At 43.4% G+C, this 23,334-nt stretch overlaps 1 protein-coding gene across 1 annotated transcript in view; it reads left to right on the top strand.

Annotated features, from left to right (window-relative positions):
* PARM1 (prostate androgen-regulated mucin-like protein 1) overlaps positions 1 to 23,334 on the top strand; it is a 129,923-nt gene that overhangs the window by 84,275 nt on the left and 22,314 nt on the right. The window contains exon 3 of the mRNA XM_081586752.1: positions 21,508 to 21,586. Within this exon, the coding sequence (XP_081442878.1) occupies positions 21,508 to 21,586 (79 nt within the window). The remainder of the gene's footprint in view (positions 1 to 21,507; positions 21,587 to 23,334) is intronic.

The raw sequence follows: 23,334 nt of genomic DNA, 5'->3' as shown, positions 1-23,334 counted from the left end.
CACCCCAAACTCCCTAACTATCCCTTCCCCCTACCCTTCCCAGTTGGTAACCATAAATCTATTCTCTAAGTCTGTGAGTCTGTTTCTCTTTTGTAAATAAATTCATTTGTATCATATAGCTTTAGATTCTGCATATAAGGGAAATCATACAATAGTTTTCCTTCTCTGTCTGACTTACTTCACTCAGTGTGACAATTTCTAGGTCCATCCATATTGATGTAAATGGCATTATTTCATTCTTTGGGCTTCCTGGTGGCTTAGATGGTAAAGAATCTACCTGCAGTGCAGGAGACCTGGGTTCGATCCCTTGGTCGGGAAGATCCCCTGGAGAAGGGAATGACAACCCACTCCAGTATTCTTTCCTGAAGAATTTCATGGACAGAGGAGCCTGGCAGGCTACAGTCCATGGGGTCACAAAGAGCCAGACACAACTGAGCAACTAACACACACACACACACAAAATTCCATAGTACAGATGTAACGTATCTTCTTTATCCATTCCTCTGTCAATGGACATTTTGGTTGTTTCGTGCCTTGGCTATTGTAAACAGTACTGCAATGAACATTGTGGTGCGTGTATGCTTTCAGACCATGTTTTCTGCAGATATATGATCAAGAGTGGGATTGCAGGGTCATATGGTAGCTTTATATTTAGCTTTTTAAGGAATCTTCATACTGTTCTCCATAGTGGCCATACCAATTTACATTTCATGTTGGTGGGGATGCTTGCACTTTTAAATCAGAGTAAAGCCTGAAGTCTGTGTCATGTCTGCAGTGCTCAAAATGCTCTGAACCTGCCCTGTCTCTCTGCCCTCACCTGCTTCTACTTTCATCAGCAAGCACACTGGCAATCTTAACCACTTCTTGAACAAACTGCAGACACTATTGTCCCAGTGCCTTTGCACTTTCATTTTCCTGTCAAGTCTTTAAAGGCTCCCTCCTCTTCATCAGGAAGGACTTTGTTTAGCTGTCATCTGCTCAAGAGGCGGATACCTCTTGATACCTCATACCCCTGTCTGGAATAGTAATCCCATCAACATGGATCCCTTTACCCTGCACTACTTGCCTTTTGATCACTTACCACTTTCTGTCATTATCTCATTTATTTGGTGAGTAGCTGTCTGTTTTCTGCCACTAGACTGTCAGCTCATGAAAACAAGGATGTTGTTCACAAAGAGGAACATCCCCAACCACTGTAAGTTATACTCCTCAACCCAGTTTCATTCCTCAACCCCTGAAACAGAGCCTGGCACATGATAGACCCATAGTAACATTTGCTAAATAAATGAATGAGTCAATCAGCCAGTACCAGAGAAGCAATTTAATCTCTCTGAGCCTTGGTCTTCTCATCAATAAAATGGAATAAACATAGTCTCCAAGTGATGAGGTTATTTAAAAGTTTAGTTGAGACAGAAATATACAGCATTGTGGCTGTTGAGCAATGGCTCAGTTGACGCCTTTGCTTGTTATTTTACTATTATTTACCACTATCAACATCATGATTATTGTTATTATTCTGCTGTTGTGATTACTATTATCATTGTTACTATCTTTAACATAATGAAGAATGATATTATCTTCAACAAAGTCTTATTGAACTTTCACTAGGAATCAGGCCTCTGGCTAGGCAGTGGGAATTTGATGGTGAGTAAAACAGTCACCCCTCTTGTGGAGTTTTTAGTGTTGCATGTACACATCGTGGCAAGTAGCTTAAGTCTGGTGGATCCTAGGATGTGTGGAGGAGGACACTGCAGAAGAAGAGGAAGGAAGATTTTAGGACCAGTGTAGCAGGATGAGACAAGTGACTTTACTTGATGAGCCACTGATGGTCACCAAAGGCTTCGGATCAGGGGAAGAAAATGTTGAGCATTATTCTTTTAGAGTGTTCAACTGGTAGGAGTACATATATGTAAATTACAGGGAGTTCAGGACTGGAAACTTGTAGACCAGTTTATACCTGGTTTCTGGTTTGCCACTGACACTCACAGACCATATCACTTACCACTCTGACTTTAAGGGCTCTTCACTATAAAGTGAATACGGGAAAGACAGTCTTTCAGGGATTGGGTGTGTGTATGTGTGTGGTCTTTTTTTTTTTGGCTTACCACACCATGAAAATTGTTTATTAGAATCATCCTAAGCAGAGGAAATGAGATTCACGTTCATGTGAAGTTTACTGAGAATTTACATGTTCCAGAAGTGGGCTAGTGATTCACACAGATTATCTTCAGAACATGCAGAGCCTTCATCTTATCTTCAGAACATTCCAGTGAAGTGAGCTGGATGGTATCTGTTCTTTTTTTTCCCAAGATTTATTTGTTTATTTATTGGCTGTGGTTGGTCTTTGTTGTTGCACACAGGCTTTTTCTAGCTGCAGCGAGGCAGCAGGGACTGCTCTCTAGTTGCGGTGCAAGGGCTTCTCATTGCAGTGGCTTCTCTTGTTGGAAAGCACAGGCTCTAGAGCACCAGTTCACTAGTAGCAGAGCACAGGCTTTGTTGCTCCATTGCATGTGGGATCTTCCCAGACCAGGGATCCAACTGGTGTCCCTTGCATTGCAAAGAGGATTCTTAATCACTGGACCACCAGGGAAGCCTGGTATCTGTTCTATAGGTGATTAAATTGGCCCAGAGAGGTTAAGTGACTTAAACTTTGACTTGAGTGACTTGACCAAGATTCAAATTAATTCTTCTGAGGGACCCTAAGTCTGCCTTCCACCGTACCCATCCTACTTGAATTCATAGAAATGAAAAGGTTGTAAGGCTCCATGGCCTCCAGACCTGCTGTGGAAATGAGCCACATGAGATGTCAAATACCCGATGCTGCCAGCTGGGCTTGAGGGGCAGGGCTGCCAGATGGGAGAAGCACATGGCAGCTGCAGCCATCCCAAAGCAGCTGTGCAGACGGAACGAGTTTTCAGTTTCGCCTTTCAGCTTTTGTTTGGCTTTTGAAGGAAAAGAGAGACATGGTATGTTATGTATGGGTCATCTTGTGTTATTAAATCAGAGCCCATCAAGGGTGAAGACTGGGACTGTGATATATTTGTGATGTCCTGAACTAGATTGAGTGGTGCCATGCAAAAGCTTGAGGGGCAAACTGACATCGCACACCAAATTACACTCAAATGGTCCCCAATTCCTGCAGATGCAAAATTTCAAATTATAGTCCCTGTGCTTGTTGCAGACCGGATATTCTCTTTTGTCTGTAAGGTCCAGGTGTCCACTGGTCTTAGTCTGTCCTACGCTTTCCATTACAAAGAGAAGGACTCCTTAATGTGAAAATGGGTGAAGGCCTTTGAACTTTAAATTGCTAGTCTGACTCCGTATCTATTCATTACGAACTGTGCTAATAAATACCCTGAAAGAAAGGGCACCAGGCAGGCACAGACATCTAATCCTCTCTGCATCTATAGCTATGCGGGACTTTCAGCTGTCAAAACACCTCCTTATTCCAGGCTAACTGTTAGGATGAAAACAGATTTGAAAAATGAATTAACTCCTAGAAAAGGGAGAAGAATCGTTTTTAAAGTATACATATAAAGATTGTAGGGGTAAAACAATATATATCTTATAGTAAGTTAGTAACCAGTATATATAGATGATATACTCAAAATATATAAGGGAGGAATGATGATTTTACAAACAAACATAAAATAATGTTAAACATTTATTGATCAGATTCTTTCCAATTGCTCAGAATGCATCAGGGAACAATAACCCTAAAAAAGTATTGTATCTACCTTAGGCTCAGTTTTACAAATACTAAATCATGGTACATGCCCAGGCCCGGTGAATAGCACCAACATCTTTTACTTTAATCCTCCATCACCGAGTCCTGTCGGTTTGAACTCTTAATAGGTCCCAAATTCATCCACTTCTCTCCCTCTCATTCTCATGTCAATGCTCCCATAATTGTCCTGTGATAGCCCCTGACTGGTCCGTTTATGTCCTCTCCTGCACCAATCTACCGTCTTGCTGGTTCTCCACACAGAAGCCAGAATGATGATTAAGCACAAATCTGATCGAAACACGTATAAGCTCACTATCACCAACATCCCAGCCCCTCTGGGGCATCCACTGCTCTTACGATGAAATCCACAAGCCCACAGAGCCCCAGCAGGGGTGGGGCTCTGCCCCCCAAGCCTGCCTCACCTCAGCGCCTACCCCTCCGTCTCTCCATCTCCCATGCCACCTCTCTCCTGGCTCCATGTACCTGTGACTCTCCGTCTTGTCACAGGGCCTTTCTTAGCCTGGATGCTTCTACCTGGAACCTTCCCACAACATGTTATCACTTCACCCGGTGAATTCCAATTCATTCCTCAGCTCTAGGCTCAAACATCACCTGTTCAGGAAGTCTCTGCTGGGGCCCCCAGTCCAGCTCTGGACTGTCACAAATTCAGTTGTTACAAACTTACAGTTCAGTTCAGTGTGCTTATCATTCACTTGTGTGGCCCTTTGTTCACAGCTTACACTGCTTTTTCAGGTACCTGATGGGATGAGTGTTGTCTGTCTGGGCTCACAAATATATCCCCAGCACCTAATAGTGTCTGGCTCAGTGCAGATGCACAGTAAATGTTTGATTAATGAGTAAATGAGTGACTTTTAATGACTAAATACCAAGCTTTAGACAATAAAGATGTATATTCACCTCCCCTCATAAATTCTAAACTTTGATTTGAAAATGAAGAAAAATTAAACATTTTTACATTATCTTAATCTGTTTTGTCTACTATGACAAAAATACCATAAACTGGGTGATTTAACCACAAATATTTATTTCTCACAGTTCTAAAGGCTAGGAAGTTCAAGATCAAAGCACCGGCATTCCCAGTTCAGAACTGGTGACTTACTGCTATGTTGTCACACAGCAAAAGAGGTGAGAGTACTCCCTGAGGTCTGTTTCATAAGGACACTAATCGCTTTCATGAGGGCTCCACCCTCATGACATAAGAACCTCCCAAAGGCCTCGCCTCTTAATACCATCACATTGCAGGTTAGGACTGTAACGTATAAATTTGGAGGGTACATATAAATTTTGGGATCCTGAAGACCTGTGCACACCCCTCTAATACACCATCATCACTGCTATTGTTCAGTCACTAAGTCACGTTCAACTCTGTGGCCCCATGAACTGTACTCTACTAAGCTTCTCTGTCTTCCACCATCTCCCGGAGTTTGCTCAAATTCATGTCCATTGAGTCAGTGATGGTATCTAACCATTTCATCTTATGCTGTCCCCTTCTCTTTTTTCCTTCAATCTTTCCCAGCATCAGGGTCTTTTCCATTGAGTTGCCTCTTCGCATCAGGTGGCCAAAGTATTAAAGCTTCAGCTTCAACATCAGTCCTTCCAATGAATATTCAGACTTGATTTCCTTTAGGATTGACTGGTTTGATCTTCCTGCAGTCCAGGGGACTCTCAAGAGTCTTCTCTACACACAACTCAAAAGCATCAGTTCTTCAGTGCTCAGCCTTCTTTTTGGTCTAACTCTTACATCTGTACATAACTACTGGAAAAACCACAGCTTTGACTACATGGACCTTTGTTGGCAAAGTGATGTCTCTGCTTTTTAATACAATGTCTAGGTTTGTCATATATTTTCTTGGTCTCCAAAATCACTGAGGAAGGTGACTGCAGCCATGAAATTAAAAGACACTTGTTCCTTGGAAGGAAACCTATGACCATCATTATAGATGTCTGAAGGGCTGTCGGCCTCCATATGGGGTTCTACCCACCCCATTCCTACCATGTTTTTCTTTTCCCATCATGCTAGCTCCTGTTTTGGGTCCCTGTGGACTGCGAAGCTAACAAGAGTATAAATTGGTATAAGCCCTCACTCACATTTTTTTCTTTTGTACCCAGTTCTTTACACTTAAGCTAAACCTCTAAGCTTGCTAACACTCATAAACTCCCATAAGGAGCTCCAGCTGTCAGATAATATTTTAGATTTAAAAATATTCTGAATTCTACTACTTTTATTTCTCCTTTTGTTTACTTTTAATGTTTAATTTTTATTTTTTAACCCCCAAAACATTTTGTATTGAGGTACAATCAATTAACAATGTTGTGGGAGTTGTAGGTGAACAGCAAAGGGACTCAGTCATACATATACATGTATCCATTCTCCTCCCAACCCCCTTCCCATCTGGGCTACCACATAACATTGAGCAGAGTTCCATGGTCTATACAATAGGTCTTTGTTGGTTATCCATTTTAAATATAGCACTGTGTACATGACCTTCCCAAAGTCCCTAACTATCCCTTCCCCCCCAGCATCCTTTGTTTACTTTTACTACCTAAATCTTAATCTGGCTTTAAAATATTTATAAAACATCCTTTGAAAAATCTATGGCAAGGTAACAAAATCAGCTAGTTACCACTGATGTTGTTATCTAGTAGCAATTTAACCCCATCATATATTTTAATTGTCTCAGTATCACCTTTCATTACATTTGGGAAGTTTGTCTCCGTGGAACACTTTCTTTCTTTCTTTCTGCTTCAAATGTGTTCATTGGTCACATATGACTCAATGACTAAGTGATTTTGGAAATGCTTCACTGAGGACATGGGATTTAGCTTATAAGCACAGCTGATATCATAAATGAATCTATGGCTTGTTGGCTCATTGGGAAAACTTGTTGGAATATACCTGATTCCATATCCAGACTGAACTCCTACTGTAATCTTCTGAATTAAAGGAGCATGTCTTTTGGTTACAGAATGCTAACAGGAATGTGAGACTAGATCAGCACTAACCCACTGTCTTCATCAGAAAATGTTCTAAAACTCCCACCCCGCTGTGTTGAGTCAGGAATATTGCATTCAGAGAACACATGATGGATGCTAAGTTGACATTGTCCTCAGCATGCCTTGCTTCTCAGGTCCTGGGAAAGAAAAATACTGGCCAGAAAGAGACAGCATTTTATTTTACAGTATCTTGCTTTTGTCATCAGACCCACAGCCTTCAGGGATAGAATGCAGGCTCCAAAACTTAAGGTGAACTTAGGTTAAAGTCATAAATCTCAGTAAGTCCATGGAAGTGGGCCATCAAAAACATTTTGCCATACTTTTGTTTGGTGAAATTATGAGGTCATTTCCAAGCCAAGCTCTAGAAGGGTAAAAATGTTACTCATAGTACAAACTTTGGCATCAGACTGCCTGGTTCAGATCTCACCAATGCCATTGGCTAGATGGAAGACCTGGCAAGTTTATTCATCACTGAGTATCACATTTTCCTCATCTATAAAATGAAGGTAATAATAGCACTCATCTTATAGGATTCTTTTTAGGATTAAATGAGACAAGTATATGAAGAGTCTCTTACATAGTTAGCACTAAATCAATGTTAGCTATTATTATTATTACAGTTGGGTGTCTAATTCTCAGTGTGGATACCAACAAGAGTTTGACTCTTCTAGACTTTGACTTTTTTTAACTTGAAAAAATAAAATGTTTATAAAAACACCTCGAGATTCCCCAAAAGGATTATTACTATAAATACTAGGTAGTCAAGATCCATTTAAGCGCCTGTTTATAACACAGTTCAGAAAAAGGATAATCCACAAAGTGTGAAAGAGAAAAGTAACCATGTTCACACTGGAAATTAGTAGTTCTTTCATGAAACTTGGAAAATCCGAAGTAAAGAGGTAAAGAGCGCAAACAACTAGAGATTTCTAGCTGGGAGAAAATAAATCATGGAGAAAAAAGGACCCAGAAGCTGAGCCTGAAGGATTTTGCCCAGGCCCCATTTGCACCTGACGGTGAAGGATTAAGACCTAGAGCATTGCCTTCTTTGCTTAACTGGCATCAAGGTTTGGAAATTACTTTCTTGGGAGCCTGAGTCTGGGAGAAATTAAAACTTGGTAAAATACAATCTCCAAAAGCAGGTTCCTACCTGGCCTTAGTGATTAATTACATGGAGGCAAAGCTAAATTAACTAATGGTTCCAGAGAGATCCTCAAGTTCTTGGGCCGCAGTAACTATACTGATGTCACTGCCCTTGGTCAAGGTGTTGAGACAGGTGACTTGAAACTGACTCTCCGCTTCCCAGCCAAGAGTCATTTTTCCATGATAGATGCATACTATTTGGCAAACAGGGTTAGCGCTCTGTCTTTGGCCCTGAGAAGCTCCTCCCTTCCTTCTTGATGCATCCTTGGAACCAAGAAAATGTCAGTGTGGAAAGTCTTATTTGCCAAGGCTAGGGAGAAGGAAATGGCAACCCACTCCAGTATTCTTGCCTGGAGAATCCTGTGGACAGAGGAGCCTGGTAGCCTGCTGTCTGTGGAGTCGCACAGAGTCAGACACAACTGAAGCGACTTAGCATGCATGCATGCATTGGAGAAGGAAATGGCAACCCACTCCAGTATTCTTGCCTGGAGAATCCCAGGGACAGGGGAGCCTGGTGGGCTGCCATCTATGGGGTCACACAGAGTCGGACACGACTGAAGCAACTTAGCAGCCGCAGCAGGGAGTCTCAAAGGGATCTGAGCCTTTACCTGCAGACTAGATGAATCTCAAAAAGGGCATGTACAAATTTTCTGGCTTATTTTTCTCTTCAGTGTTGTTTTATCTGGAGAAGGAAATGGCAGCCCACTCCAGTATTCTTGCCTAGAGAATCTCATGGACAGAGGAGCCTGGCAGGCTGCAGTCCATGGGTCGCAAGAGTAGGACACGACTTAGCGACTACACCACTACCACCATTGTTTTATCTGTGGTCATGTCTCATTTTCGCCGCTGGAATACTAAAGAGATAGAACAACCAAAAAAACATTTTTCAGTCTTCATGGAGATAAATGGCACCTGCAACACGTGATTTGCCCCTCTGTGTGGGGCATTTGTAAAAGGGTGACTTCAGAGGGAAGATCCTCAACTTGGCCCCTTAAGGTGAAAGTCAGAGGCCACAGCTGACTTCTCAGCCTGCCTGCTGCCTTGCAGCTAGTGGTCCCCAGATGCAAAACTCCCAGGTTTTCAGGGTTCCCAGTATCTCTTTGATATTCTCAAGGCTAATTGCATTAAAGATAGCAGAGAGATATCAGGATCTATTTTCCTCTTTCTGACATGACTCCTCAGTAGAAATATCATGGTCCTTCAGACAAGAAACTTGATGACCCAACATGACACAGCTCACCTGCTCACACTACAGATCAGAATTTTCACAAGAGGAGAAGGAAACTTCTCCTCATCCACGGCAAACAATAAACGGGACTCTCTGATCTTTTTAAAAAATTAATCTCCAGAAATCTCTCCCATCCCAGTCCCTCAAAGATGACGTAGAGCCGAGATCCCCAATCATGTCAAGGTGTGGTTCTCTCAGCCCAGAAGAAGCTATAATTCAGCTCAAGCTGAATTATTTTTAGTATATCAAGTAATTTTAAAAGAGTAACGATAGGCTTATAAGGGCTTCCCAGGTGGCTCTAGTGGTAAAGAATCTGCCTGCCAATGTAGGAGATGTAAGAGATGCAGGTTCAATCCCTGGGTCAGAAAGAGCCCCTGGAGGAGGGCATGGCAACCCACTCCAGTATTCTTGCCTGGAGAATCCCCGTGGACAGAGGAGCCTGGCAGCCTACAATCTATAGGGTCACAAAGAGTCAGACACGACTGAGGAACTTAGCAGGCAGACTTATAAAACCAGGCACTGAGAATCTGTCCTGCAGAAGAGAAGGAGAAGCAGAGACTGACATGTTTAGGGATAGACATCAGGGCTTAGTTCCTGGCTTCAGGGTTGTTAATGGGTAAGAGACGCCCAGAGACTGAGACCTTTGTACTGTACTTCATGATGGACAAAGCATTTTAAATACACTAATTTCTAAAAGTGCTCTGAGAGCAAAGCGAGTGATTCATCAAAGCTGGGCACACAGTAAACATCAGCTGTGTGAATGATTGAAGGAACTGCCACTTTATAGGGAGAGATGGAGCCACAGACATGCTATGAAGGCAGGGAACCATGAACCAACTTGCTCCTGACTCTTCAGCTAGCGTGTGTATAAAGCTAGTCTCCAACCTAGGTCTTCTGGTCACAGAAATAAGTTTGGGAAATCCAGCCTCAAGGGTAGAATTCCATTTCTGCACAGTAACCAGATGAATAGGTTTTTATTAACTGCTTTTCCTAAACTCCTAAGTGAAAATACCTACACGGCTCTGTCCAACTCAGTGCCCGGCACAGAGTAGCAGGGGAGGAAGCGATGCCTGCCGTGACTTCTGTGACCACAGTTGTTTTTCTTAATGCTTTTATTTACTGCTTTTGGCACAATACTAGAGATGTCCCCTGAGAACTGTTGTGAAGCCAAGACTGAATTCAGCCTTCAAGGAGAGACTCTTAGTAACATTCAGATGGAGGGGTCACCCCTGTTTCGGGAAGAAGGCTCACTCCCTGTGGGCTCCTTTTGGTCTGGGGAGCGCCGAGTGAGAGGAATGCTGCTGTGTGGTGATCAGCTTTTCCTGATGCTGTGGGGAAGGAGGAAGAGGACCACTGTTTGCTCTTTGTTCGCATGATGGGTGTCAAAGGCGAGCTGGGGTCTGGTGACCTAATCAGGTAGTTATAACAAAGAGGCTTTATTTGTGTTGGGAAAGCTTGCAAGTGAAGTGAAAAACTTTAAAACTATGGTAACCAGGACCTGTGCCGACTTGTGTGCCCCGGCTGGCATTAATTACAAACCTGTGCTCCCTGCATCCTTAAAGTACAGCTGACATGCCTGCAGGAGAGAGAAATGAAGGGAAAAACACACACACACACACACACACTTGCTTGGGCAAATGCAAATCTTTTATTATCTCAACAGAGATTTGTGTTTCTTGTATACATTTTTTTAACTATATGCTATCCAAGTAGGTAAGATACTTTTTAAAATTGGGGTATAGTTGTTTTCCAATGTTGTGTTAGTTTCTGCTGTACAACTAAGTGAATCAGCCTTATGTACACATAGATACCCTCCCTCTTGGGCCTCCCTCTCACCCCTGCATTCCACCCCTCGGGGTCATCACAGAGCACCAAGCTGAGCTCCCCGAGCTATATAGCAGCTTCCCACTAGCTACTTATTTTACACATGGTAGTATATATTTTAGACAAAAATAAAGCCAGTCCCCAAACCAGGGCTTCTGATTACGGGAAGTAGAAAAATACAGGTGTTAGGGATCCTGCCCCAAAGTTTGAATCCCAAGTCTGTCCACTGACCATTTCTGCAAACTAACTAGCTTTTAGGAGAGAGTACAAACATGAAGTAAATGATTCCAATTGTGGTAATATTTGACTGATTTTGATAAAGTTCACCTCTGCCACTCTGTGTGACGAATTGGCTGAGCAGTAATTTAATGATTTAAAGCGACAAGAGGAATGGCGCAGCGGAGAGGACTGAGACAAACTTAGATTGTGCTAATTAAAAACAATCCTGTGGCATATTTGCATGCAAGCTCTATGCCTTATAAGGGAGTTTTAATTTTGTATCATAACTACTTACAAAGTTCAGTTTAACAAATAACTACACTTTAGAAGAATCAGTTCTTTTATGAGTTACTTACTGTGGGTCTAGACAAATAAAGAAGTACACTTGGTAGCCTTAGCATTTAAGGGACTTTCAGTGAAGAGAGTTTGCAGAACATGTTCACAGAAAGCTACGAGTCTAACAGTGTGTTTCACACATCTTTATCTTAGATGTATATAAGCATACCTACCCACAGCTACACTGGTCACCATTAGTTACCTACTAGAAAAAGTTTATGAACTTGTGCCATACAAAGGGAAAGATAAAACATCTAGAAAAGGAGGGTTCAAGATGAGCAGACATCGTTGGGGGTGATTTGCAAGACAAAGTTGGACTTGAAAAGATTCTTGCGAATCCTGCCTCTGGCCGGAGCACTCCCATGGTTCCCACCCTCTCCACTGTCAAGACCAAACAGCACATCTGGTTTTCAGAATTCTCCAGTTTGGTCCTGAGTACCTAGCCACTTCATGGTCCCTTTTCATTTCCATTACATCCACTTATGCTGACTACGGCCTTAGTTTTGTCACCTCTGTGAGTTGTGTGACCTTGGGTAAGATACATCTCTCCTTCATTCCCTCAATATCTCAGTCTCCTAACCATAATGTGAAGGGACCAGGCTCACAATGGTCCCCTCCATTCATGCTCCTGTGCAAAGCACATCCTCCCATGTGACCCTACCAACAGCCCCATGAAGTGGAAAGGACAGGGATTATCCTAGTTTTCAGGTGAGGACACCGGTTGAGGTGCTTCTGTCTTCAAAGTAAAAGTGTAGTCGCTCAGTTGTGTCTGATTCTTTGCGACCCCATGGACTGTAGCCCACCAGGTTCCTCTGTCCATGGAATTCTCCAGGCAAGAATCCTGGAGTGAGTTGCCATTCCCTTCTCCAGGGGATCTTCCCAACCCAGGACTGAACCCAGGTCTCCCTCATTGCAGGCAGATTCTTTACCATCTGAACAACCAGGGATGCCCTCTGTCTCCAAACTCAGTGCTAATCCTTCAGACCTGAAATGTTAGGTGTCTGTCTCCATCCAGCTGGTTCTTGCCTCAAACCTTCAATACTGTCTGTCCAAGTCCTGCCCATCCTTTAGAGAACAGTTTCACTCCCACCTCTGCCCCACGCCTGCTGTTAGAGACACACATCCTCCTCCAAATCAGAGGCAGAAATACAGAGTTTGCTGCCACCCAGATCCCACTTTAAGTCCCCACCTTTTTGCTATACTCCCCTGTGAGGTCCCCGGACTCTTGTCTCCACCACTAGGTGGTGAAACCTCAGATCCTGCCTGTTGCGTCTTTCCATTGGCAGCATCATAGCCCAAGAGAAGCCTGGGGAGCTCCATCAGGAGACTGGTTTGTAGCTTGTGGAACTGGTTTGAGGTCAGAGGGAGATAAGCTTCATTTCCTCTGGTATGGGATAGAGTGGGGAGAAACACGGGAGTAAAATCCTAGCAGAATTCAAGGCCAGAAGTCAAAGCGACCTTCAATAATGTAAAATTAGGATCCACCTAGATTACAGTGTCCAAAAATGGAGATTTTCTTTTTCACGTTTTCTCCCCCGTATCACAACCTACACGCACATGCATGCATGCACACACCCACAGGCACACGACCAAAGCAAATAGCAGCCCCCACCTACCCTGTGGTGTTGCCTATTCTGCAGTGTAAGCTTTAGGTGACACTCCCAGTAGAGTTCTGGACCACAGCACACACTGGAAACTAATGACCTGGCCCTTCTGAGGCTGCTGTTCTGACTGGTATCTGCTCCTGACTGGTCCTTCTCCCCATTAACCAGAATCACTGAGCTTCAGTTCATCTCCACCAGGACTCATATGAGGACCCAAACTCCCACATGGCCCAGAGTTGGGCCCTGATTCCTAGATAGCCAACAGAAGGCAGACAGAGAATGGGTCAGAGCAGCAGATTTTATTTGCAAGTGGACTCAGATCTAATGTGCTTCTCCTGCAATGCAGGAGACTTGAGTTGGATCGCTGGGTTGGGAATATCCTCTGGACAAGGAAATGGCAACCCACTCCAGTATTCTTTCTTGGGAACTCTCATGGGCAGAGGAGCCTGGTGGGCCACGGTCCATGGGGTCACAAAGAGCCAGACTTGCCTGAGTAATTAATACTTTCTGTTTCACTTTGGGATCTGATACTAGGGTCCAGATGGCAGGAGAACCCAGCAGGTAATAGCATGGACTTGGGAGCCAGCCCCTGTATCCCAGTCCTTCTAGTTACCAACCATGGGCTTTGGGCCCTTAACTTTTCTGTGCCTCAGTTTCCTCATCTATAAAATGGAGATAACAAGAGGACCACCTCACAGAGTTCTCATGAAGATTGCTTGAATCGAAATAAGTGACACTTACAGAGCAATCCTGGGACAGAGTAAGTGTTGGTTGTCATAATTTGTATTCTTGTTGTTTATTACTCTTACCCTTGTTGTTTGGAGGAAGGAGTTGTGATGTGAGACTGTTACTGTAAAGAGGGGAGAGCCCTTCCCTAGTGCAATAAAGGGAGATTTGGGCACACCCAGAGGGCAGCCCTCCAGTTCCTTTTCTTACCAGCTGCCCACTTCCGTCCTCCAGCTCGTGGGCAGACACGTTCTTTTAAAGAAGAATTCATCTGAGTCAGAATGTTCCTTTCCTCTTGGTGGCCTTAACTGAAGGAGCCACCACACGCTCTGAAGTGGCCACCTGCTCCTCTTGCTCATTTCTTACCTATTCTCTAGACCAAGAAAAGGAAAGAAAAGATCAAGAACACTGAAAAACAGTCAAGAGGTTTGTTAAAGACTTCTCAAAATAGATCAGACGCACACACTCATACCCAAGATCCTGATCAAAGCACTTACACATGCATTCTAAACAAGCTGACTGATGAATTTCCAAGGAGAACGTAGTTCAGGAGTCATCCACGAATAGCAGCAAGACACACCTTCTTTTGTCACCCTAGAAACATCCCAGTGTCATCTCCTTTGCCCCCTGGCTCTCTCAGAGCAATTGCAATTTTATGGAGGAACCTAGGAAAGCTCTTTCTTTCAGAGGTCATTTGGGTTCATGCCATCACATCCTAGTATTCTCATTTCTGGATATGATTAACAGGTATCCTGCCAAGAGGTCAGATGAACTGTTTCTTTCATGTTTAAAATGAGGGAAATAAAGAAACCCCCTCAATGAGAAGAGCCCCCTCAGATGAGGACATCTGAGGTTTGGGAATATTGCTAAGCCCAGGAAGACAGGAGAGCATCTTTAGGACAAGTGACAGGGAAGTAGTCTGGACAGAGCTCCTTCTGAGTGTGCAGGACTCCTTGTGTCTGCAAAGGACTAGCTGGAGTGTAATAAAAAGAGGCAGGTTTGAGGAGAGGGAGCCCTTCAAATGATGCCATAGTTTATTCCAGGACTTCACAGGCACAGAACAGAGTCAATAAGGCAAGTGATGTCCTCCAGGGAAGCCCTGTCCCTCAGCAGTCTGATCAAGTCTGACCAGGAGCGTGGCTTTCTGGGATTTGGCTTTGGCTATTTCAAGGATATAATCGGCCTCTATTCAGACAGATATTTCTAAAATAACTCCTCCTGCTCAGTCATCCGTGGGGATTCACAAGCTGGGGTGGTTGGACCACAGCTGTCGAGTCATGAGAGTAGCCTCTCAGGAGAGACCTGGAGCACAAGGTTCCAGGATGGGTGGGCGGGGAGACTGCTGCTCAAGAACTTTCTTAGCACAGTGACTGGGCTCAAAAATTGCCATTTATCATTTCTCTTTGTCGATATTACGTTTAATTATTCGACATTTTAAAAAATTAATTAAACACCCACAGTGGGCTAGAAGCTGCCTGGTGCTAAGAATTCAGGGAGATGGCAGAAGAGATGCAGGATGAATGAGTAGAATCTGTCTGGGGAAAGTCATAAATACAACACAGAGTGTTTAAGAGAAGCAGATACAAAGAACTGAGGACACACAACAACACTTCAGCTTGCTCGGGGGTGTCAGGAAAGCTTCCCAGAAGGGTTGATGTTGAGTTGTCATAATGAAAGCGTAGGAGTTGGCCAAGCTAAAAAAAGGGTGGGGATGTAACCAGTATATTAATGATTAAACAGGCAAACCGCAGGAAATCGTCCTGGGTTCAGATGTTAGTTTAATGATTTGCCAGCTTGTAAAATCTGAATCAAGTTCTTAAATCTCTCTGAGCCTTGACTGCTCATCTATCAAATGGGACTCCTTCTCCTCTCCTCATAAAGAGAATTAAATGAGATGTGAGCTGTAAGGTTCTCGGCCCAGTGCCAGACCTAAGTAACCACTGCAAGTGTAGAATATTATTCTTTAGCCTGTTCTGGTTTTTTATCCTGTGTTGTTACAAAAGTGGGGGAAATACTAAACCCCTCTGAGAAGCCTCAGCCTTCAGAGACGCTTTCAGAGCTTCCTCTGCTCCATCACACTCTCCTCATTTTTTTCTCCCCCTGCCCCTCCACCTCAAAAGAAGAAAGAGTAGGAAGTGAAGCAAAATTCCAGCTTTCTTCAACCAGAACTCAGGGGGAAATGGCATTTGTTTTTGCAAGGAGGAAATCCAGCCTTTTCAGTTACTATATACAGTTGGGCTCATGTTGGCTCAGAAACCCCCTCAGATGCTCAGACCGCGATGCCCTGAGGTGTGGAAGTTCCCAGGAGGGGCTTCTCAGCAGCTTCTGATGGCAGCAGGTGCCATGGAAGTGAGAGCGAGCTCAGGACATGAGACGTCCCAGGACAGGGGCTTGACGAAGGCCTTCCAGTTCCAGAAGACCCTTGCCCCCACGCTAGCACCCTCTGAGATGAGCTGGTGGGTGGCAGAATAGTTAATAAAGTGGCCTAAATATTTAAGTATAGTCTATTTTACCTCACATGTTTCGTTCTCCTTTTGGGCAGTAAGAATCCTCAGAAATGCCCCTTTGCTCAGCTGCCCTCAAGGGCTCATGAGGGGACATCACCTACTGATTCCAGCTTTGGTCACATGGGCTGTCCTTTATGACCAAGAAGGGTGGCCTTGAAGAGCTTTATTTGAAGACTTGTCTACACTAACGGCCAGATAGCCACCAGAGTCCGAGAAGAAATGAGTCATTCTACCACTCACTGTATTAAAAAAAAAAAACAATAGCGACATGAGTTGGGGAACTGCTGGGGCTTTTTTTTAAGGTTTAGTATTTTATTTTAAATGACAAATTCAGTTTGAATTTCTATTATGACAAATACAATAAATATAATTCACATAAACCAAAGCTTTGTGGAATCTCCATTAATTTTTTTTTTTAATTAATTCTTATTGGACTGTGGTTGCTTTACAATGTAGAGAACAACTATATGGATACCAAGGAAGAAAGGGGAAGGGGGTGGGATGAATTGGGAGATTGGGACTGACATATATGCACTATTTATACTGTGTATAAAATAGACAACTAATGGGAACACTCTGTATAGCACAGGGAACTCTGCTTAATGTACTGTGGTGACGGGAATGGGAAGGAAGTCCAAAAGGGAGGGTATATACATTTATGTATGGCTGATTCATTTTGCTGTACAGTGGGAACTGCCTGTTTTATCTTCAATAAGAGGTAAATCACAGAGTTGGAGAAGATCCAAAACCCTAGAGTTAGGGAAGAAACTTTGGGAAAGGTCAAACCTATGATTTCCTATATTAAACGTATCCTGGGGTAAGAGAGAAGGGTCTGACAGAGAAATCAACTATATTCTTTCTCTTCTCCCATTTTTTCAAAGGAGGAGATTAAATTCAAAAGTCAGTTTTCAAAACTGCTCCTAATTGCAATCAGTGTATCTTTTTAAATCCTGAAATACCCCCATTATTTTATTGTGCAGTAATAATCCTCTAGTGGAGAAAACCACTAGACCATTCAGGTATGACCTAAATCAAATCCCTTATGACTACACAGTGAAAGTGAGAAATAGATTTAAGGGACTAGATATGATAGACAGAGTGCCTCATGAACTATGGATGGAGGTTTGTGACACTGTACAAAAGACAGGAATCAAGACCATCCCCAAGAAAAAGAAATGCAAAAAAGCAAAATGGCTCTCTGAGGAGGCCTTACAAATAGCTGTGAAAAGAAGGGAAGCAAAAAGCAAAGGAGAAAAGGAAAGCTATACCAATATGAATGCAGAGTTCCAAAGAATAGCAAGGAGAGATAAGAAAGCCTTTCTCAGCGATAAATGCAAAGAAATAGAGGAAAACAACAGAATGGGAAACACTAGAGATCTCTTCAAGAAAATTAGAGATACCGAGGGAACATTTCCTGTTAAGATGGGCTCAATAAAGGACAGAAATGGTATGGACCTAGCGGAAGTAGAAGATATTAAGAAGAGGTGGCAAAGATACACAGAAGAACTATACAAAAAAGATCTTCATGACCCAGATAATCACGATGGTGTGATCACTCACCTAGAGCCAGACATCCTGGAATGTGAAGTCAGGTGGGCCTTAGAAAGCATCACTACGAACAAAGCTAGAGGAGGTGATGGAATTCCAGTGGAGCTATTTCAAATCCTCAAACATGACTCTGTGAAAGTGCTGCACTCAGTATGCCAGCAAATTTGGAAAACTCAGCAGTGGCCACAGGACTGGAAAAGGTCAGTTTTCATTCCAATCCCAAAGAAAGGCAATGCCAAAGAATGCTCAAACTATCTCACAATTGCACTCATCTCACACGCCAGTAAAGTAATGCTTAAGATTCTCCAAGCCAGGCTTCAGCAATATGTGAACCATGAACTTCCAGATGTTCAAGCTGGTTTTAGAAAAGGCAGAGGAACCAGAGATCAAATTGCCAACATCTGCTGGATCACCAAAAAAGCAAGAGAGTTCCAGAAAAACATCTACCTCTGCTTTATTGACTATGCCAAAGCCTTTGACTGTGTAGATCACAATAAACTGTGGAAAATTCTGAAAGAGATGAGAATACCAGACCACCTGAGCTGCCTCTTGAGAAACCTGTATGCAGGTCAGGAAGCAACAGTTATAACTGGACATGGAACAACAGACTGGTTCCAAGTAGGAAAAGGAGTACGTCAAGGCTGTATATTGTCAGCCTGCTTATTTAACTTAAATGCAGAGTACGTCATGAGAAACACTGGGCTGGAGGAAGCACAAGCTGGAATCAAGATTGCTGGGAGAAATATCAATAACCTCAGATATGCAGATGACAGCACCCTTTTGGCAGAAAGTGAAGATGAACTAAAGAGCCTCTTAATGAAAGTGAAAGAGGAGAGTGAAAAAGTTGGCTTAAAGCTCAACATTCAGAAAACTAAGATCATGGCATCAGGTCCCATCACTTCATAGCAAATGGATGGGGAAGCAGTGGCTGACTTTATTTTTCTGGGCTCCAAAATCACTGCAGATGGTGATTGCAGCCATGAAATTAAAAGACACTTACTCCTTGGAAGGAAACTTATGACCAACCTAGACAGCATATTAAAAAGCAGAGACATTGCTTTGCGTAATGTCTAGTCAGGGCTATGGTTTTTCCAGTGGTCGTGTATGGGTGTGAGAGTTGAACTATAAAGAAAGCTGAGTGCCAAAGAATTGATGCTTTTGAACTGTGGTATTGGAGAAGACTCTTGAGAGTCCCTTGGACTGCAAGGAGATCCAACCGGTCCATCCTAAAGGAGATCAGTCCTGGGTGTTCATTGGAAGGACTGATGTTGAAGCTGAAACTCCAATACTTTGGCCACCTCATGCGAAGAGCTGACTCATTTGAAAAGACCCTGATGTTGGGAAAGATTGAGGGCAGGAGGAGGAGGGGATGACAAAGGATGAGATGGTTGGATGGCATCACTGACTCAATGAACATGGGTTTGGGTGGACTCCGGGAGTTGGTGACAGACAGGGAGGCCTGGCATGCTGCGGTTCATGGGGTCGCAAAGAGTCAGACACGACTGAGTGACTGAACTGAACTGAATCCTCATTTCTCAAGGTCTTAAAACAGCTGTTAACAGGCTTCAGTGAACTTTGAATTGTTCTAATTTCAGCACAGTTTGAAGACCAGGAACCTAAGTGCCGCCTTTCCAAGTAGGAGTAGAGGTTTTCCATAAGGGGATCCGATCTTGAATTTTCTCTGCTTGATCCAGTCTGCATATTTGAGTGTTTGGTGCCATAATCATATCTTGATAGTAGTAAATGGGGAATGAGAAATATACTGATAATTACGCCAATCTGGCTCTAAACCACTCTAGTAGCAAAGAGATGGGTGTGTGGGTGTTCAAGGTGTAGGAGCTCTGAAATGGTGCACGATGTCAGTCTGTGTACACTAATCAAGGTCTGGTCTTGGTCTCGATGTTAGCAATTCCTCCTTGGCCTTTTAGAAATTATAACCAGTGGGGGCTGGATGTCTGCTGCAGCCTTCTTTCACCCAAACCTTGAGGGAGTTACTAAAGAGTTCACGGGTAGACTGATTTGCTTCTTAGCTCTGCTCTAATTCCTTTGGTGGAATAACTAATGAGAAGCACAATACACAAAAACCATTCATAAGAGAGAGGGAAAAGTAGAAGGAGAAGTGGCAAAATAATCTACAAATGGTGTATCTCCAAAAATGTGGGGCAGATCCATCACCTTGATGGATCCATAAAAGATGGGCCTTGGTCCAGGAAGTCATATCTGGTTAGGGCTTTAGCTTGGTGCACGTGGGTGCATGCATGCTACATCGCTTCAGTCATGTCTGACTCTTTGCAACCCTATGGACTGTAGCCCACCAGGCTCCTCTGTCCATGGAATTCTCCAGGCAAGAATACTGGAGTGGGTTGCCATGCCCTCCTCCAGGGGATCTTCCTGACCCAGGGATCGAACCCCCGTCTCTTACATCTCCTGCATTGGCAGGCGGGCTCATTACCACTAGCACCAGCTTGGTGCATAGGGCATCTCATTTAATTTTCTTAAAATTATGCAGACGAGTAGAACAGCTCTTCTTTCTGTATATAAAGGTGTATATAGCAGGTGAGCAGTGTATGAGTCGACAGGGTTAATAGCCCTCATTCAGACAGCTGATAATGACAGAACCACACTTGAATCTACATCCTCTAGATCTGAAGCTCTTCCCAATGTGTTTAAGAGTCCCATTCATTTGTTCAAGTAGAAAATAATTTCTCAGTGGCCTGAAATAGTAAATGGGGCCCCTAATCACAATTTTAGTGCCAAAAAGTCACTTTAACTAAGAGACAAGAGCCCAATTGATTCTTGCATTTCTGAGGTGAAATAAAACTGAAATATATACATTATTAGTCACCAGCTCACACAAAAGCATGCTGTGCTCCAAAGTAGTCATCTGTGGAAGCAATGTGGTTATTCTCATAAGGTTACACGCTCAAAGGGTTTTTGTTTTTTTTTTAAGTTGCCCTAATAGTTGCCTTTGGAGCCAGATTCTAAACTACACAATGAAACATTCATGTTACTTTATAATTGTACCTGGTTATTTCTACAAACAAAAAATAGTGTTATCTAACAGACTTGACCTTATTTTATATACCAAACTTGACTTTATCCTCTGCAAAATCAGATTCACCAAAAGTAAAAGCTGTGTTTTTTGTTTTAATGCTTTGATTTGATGGCGTTGTTAAAATTAGCGCATTTCCCACCAAGATGACCCTTTTGAACTGGACACTGATGTAGCTGTGTGGTTCTGGTTTATTAAAACACCAATTGTATCATCTTGTCATGATCTTTGATTAAGCATCCTAGCTCTTCCAATATCTTGCGAGTGCTAGAAAGACAAGCTAAAATATACTAAAGAAGAAAATGAGACTTCAGGAGATTTTAAATCCACTTTGCCTGCAAACAGCAGCAGCAGTGGCAACAGATTGGTGATATGCTTAAAAAGATAATCAAATATTACTGTGGCCTATTTTCTGAACTCCAGGTCACCCAGAAGGTCTTAATAAATAGTGGCCATTTACTGAACTTAGTCTAACCTGAGAAGTGTTTTGATAAGAGAATTAATCCCCTGGGTTTTGTTGCAGAACGATCTGAAATGGACACCCTTCCTTCACCTTCTTGCTGTGCTTTTCTCTTTCCCAGGCAGCATCGCCGCCATCACGGTGACTGTCATTGCTGTGGTGTTACTGGTGTTTGGAGTTGCAGCGTATCTAAAGATCAGGTAAGACACACCTTTCTCTTCTTCATAAAGAATGGAATTCCAATTTGTCAGGCTCCAGGCTGAGCGCTGTTTTGCTGAGTACTGTTTCTTGATAAGTGTCTTAGCTCTCAGAAATCTTGGCAGGGAAGTGAAAATGGCCAGCGGCTTGCACCCTGGACAGGAATAGATGGGACGGTATCTGAAAGCTGGCAAAGCAGAAGAAATCAGCAAGAATATGCACCATGATGATGTAATGGAAGGAGAATGAACCCAGAGTCAGGAGACTGGGGCCTTGGTCCTCTGCCCTTAAATCACATCATCACCCTGAGAAAGTCACAGGCCTCCTGAACCCACCTTGTCTTACCTGTGAAATGGGGGAGAAGGTGGGGAGCTTGATGGTTCCTAAAAATTGGTGCTCTGAACACTGCTGTGGAGGTGTGTACCCAGCCTGGAAGGAGGTTCTCACTGCTTCTAAATCAAAATGTTGAAAATACAAGGAAGGTATAGTGTTTCCTACAAAATTGGGGTTTTTTTTCCCCCTGAGATTTTATTCTTATAGTTTGAGTTTTAAAATAGCCTTTCTCTTATGAAAAGGGTCACTCAGTGGTAAAGAATCTGCCTGCCAAAGAAGGAGACATGGCTTTGATCCCCGGCCCGAGAAGATCCCCTGGAGAAGGAAATGGAAACCCACTCCAGTATTCTTGCCTGGGAAATCCCATGGACTGAGGATCCTGGCGGGCTACAGTCCATAGGGTCACAAAGAGTAGGACAGATTTAGCAACTAAACAACAACAAAAACTGAAGAGAAAGTTGTAGTACTCTGTGAGTCTCCCACTTTTGTTGTCTGTAGGAGTGTTAAGTCACTTCAGTCGTGTCTGACTCTTTGTGACCCCACGGACTGTAGCCTGCCAGGCTCCTCTGTCCATGGGATTCTCCAGGCAAGAATACTGGAGAGAATTGCCATTTTCTCTTCGAGGGGCTCTTCCCGACCCAGGGATCGAACCCACATCTCTTATGCCTCCTATCCTGGCAGGCAGGTTCTTTACCACTAGCACCACCTCGGAAGCCCCTTTTGTTGTCTCAGTTCAGTTCAGTTCAGTCGCTCAGTCGTGTCCGACTCTCTGTGACCCCATGAATTGCAGCACGCCAGGCCTCTCTGTCCATCACCAACTCCCAGAGTCTACCCAAACCCATGTCCATCGAGTTGGTGATGCCATCCAACCATCTCATCCTCTGTCGTCCCCTTCTCCTCCCGCCCCCAATCCTACCCAGCATTAGGGTCTTTTCCAATGAGTCAACTCTTCACATGAGGTGGCCAAAATATTGGAGTTTCAGCTTCAACATCAGTCCTTCCAGTGAACACCCAGGATTGATCTCCTTTAGGATGGATTGATTGGATCTCCTTGCAGTCCAAGGGACTCTCAAGAGTCTTCTCCAACACCACAGTTCAAAAGCATCAATTCTGCGGCGCTCAGCTTTCTTCACCATCCAACTCTCACATCCATACATGACCACTAGAAAAACCATACCCTTGACTAGACAGACTTTTGTGGGCAAAGTAATGTCTCTGCTTTTAAATATGCTATCTAGGTTAGCCATAACCTTCCTTCCAGGGAGTAAGCGTCTTTTAATTTCATGGCTGCAATCCCCATCAGCAGTGATTTTGGAGCCCCCAAAAATCTCAAACTCTCAAAGGCCACATTCTTCACACTGAGTGCCCTGCCAGCTGTTAAATGCCAAAAGGCAAGCAGCACTCTGGTTCACCAGTC

Source organism: Giraffa tippelskirchi, chromosome 1, assembly GCF_054371585.1.
Source record: "Giraffa tippelskirchi isolate mGirTip1 chromosome 1, T2T-mGirTip1v1.2.pri, whole genome shotgun sequence".
Classification (NCBI taxonomy): domain Eukaryota; kingdom Metazoa; phylum Chordata; class Mammalia; order Artiodactyla; family Giraffidae; genus Giraffa; species Giraffa tippelskirchi.
The sequence above is the reverse complement of the archived record's forward strand: the minus strand, read 5'-3'. Positions and strand labels throughout refer to the sequence as shown.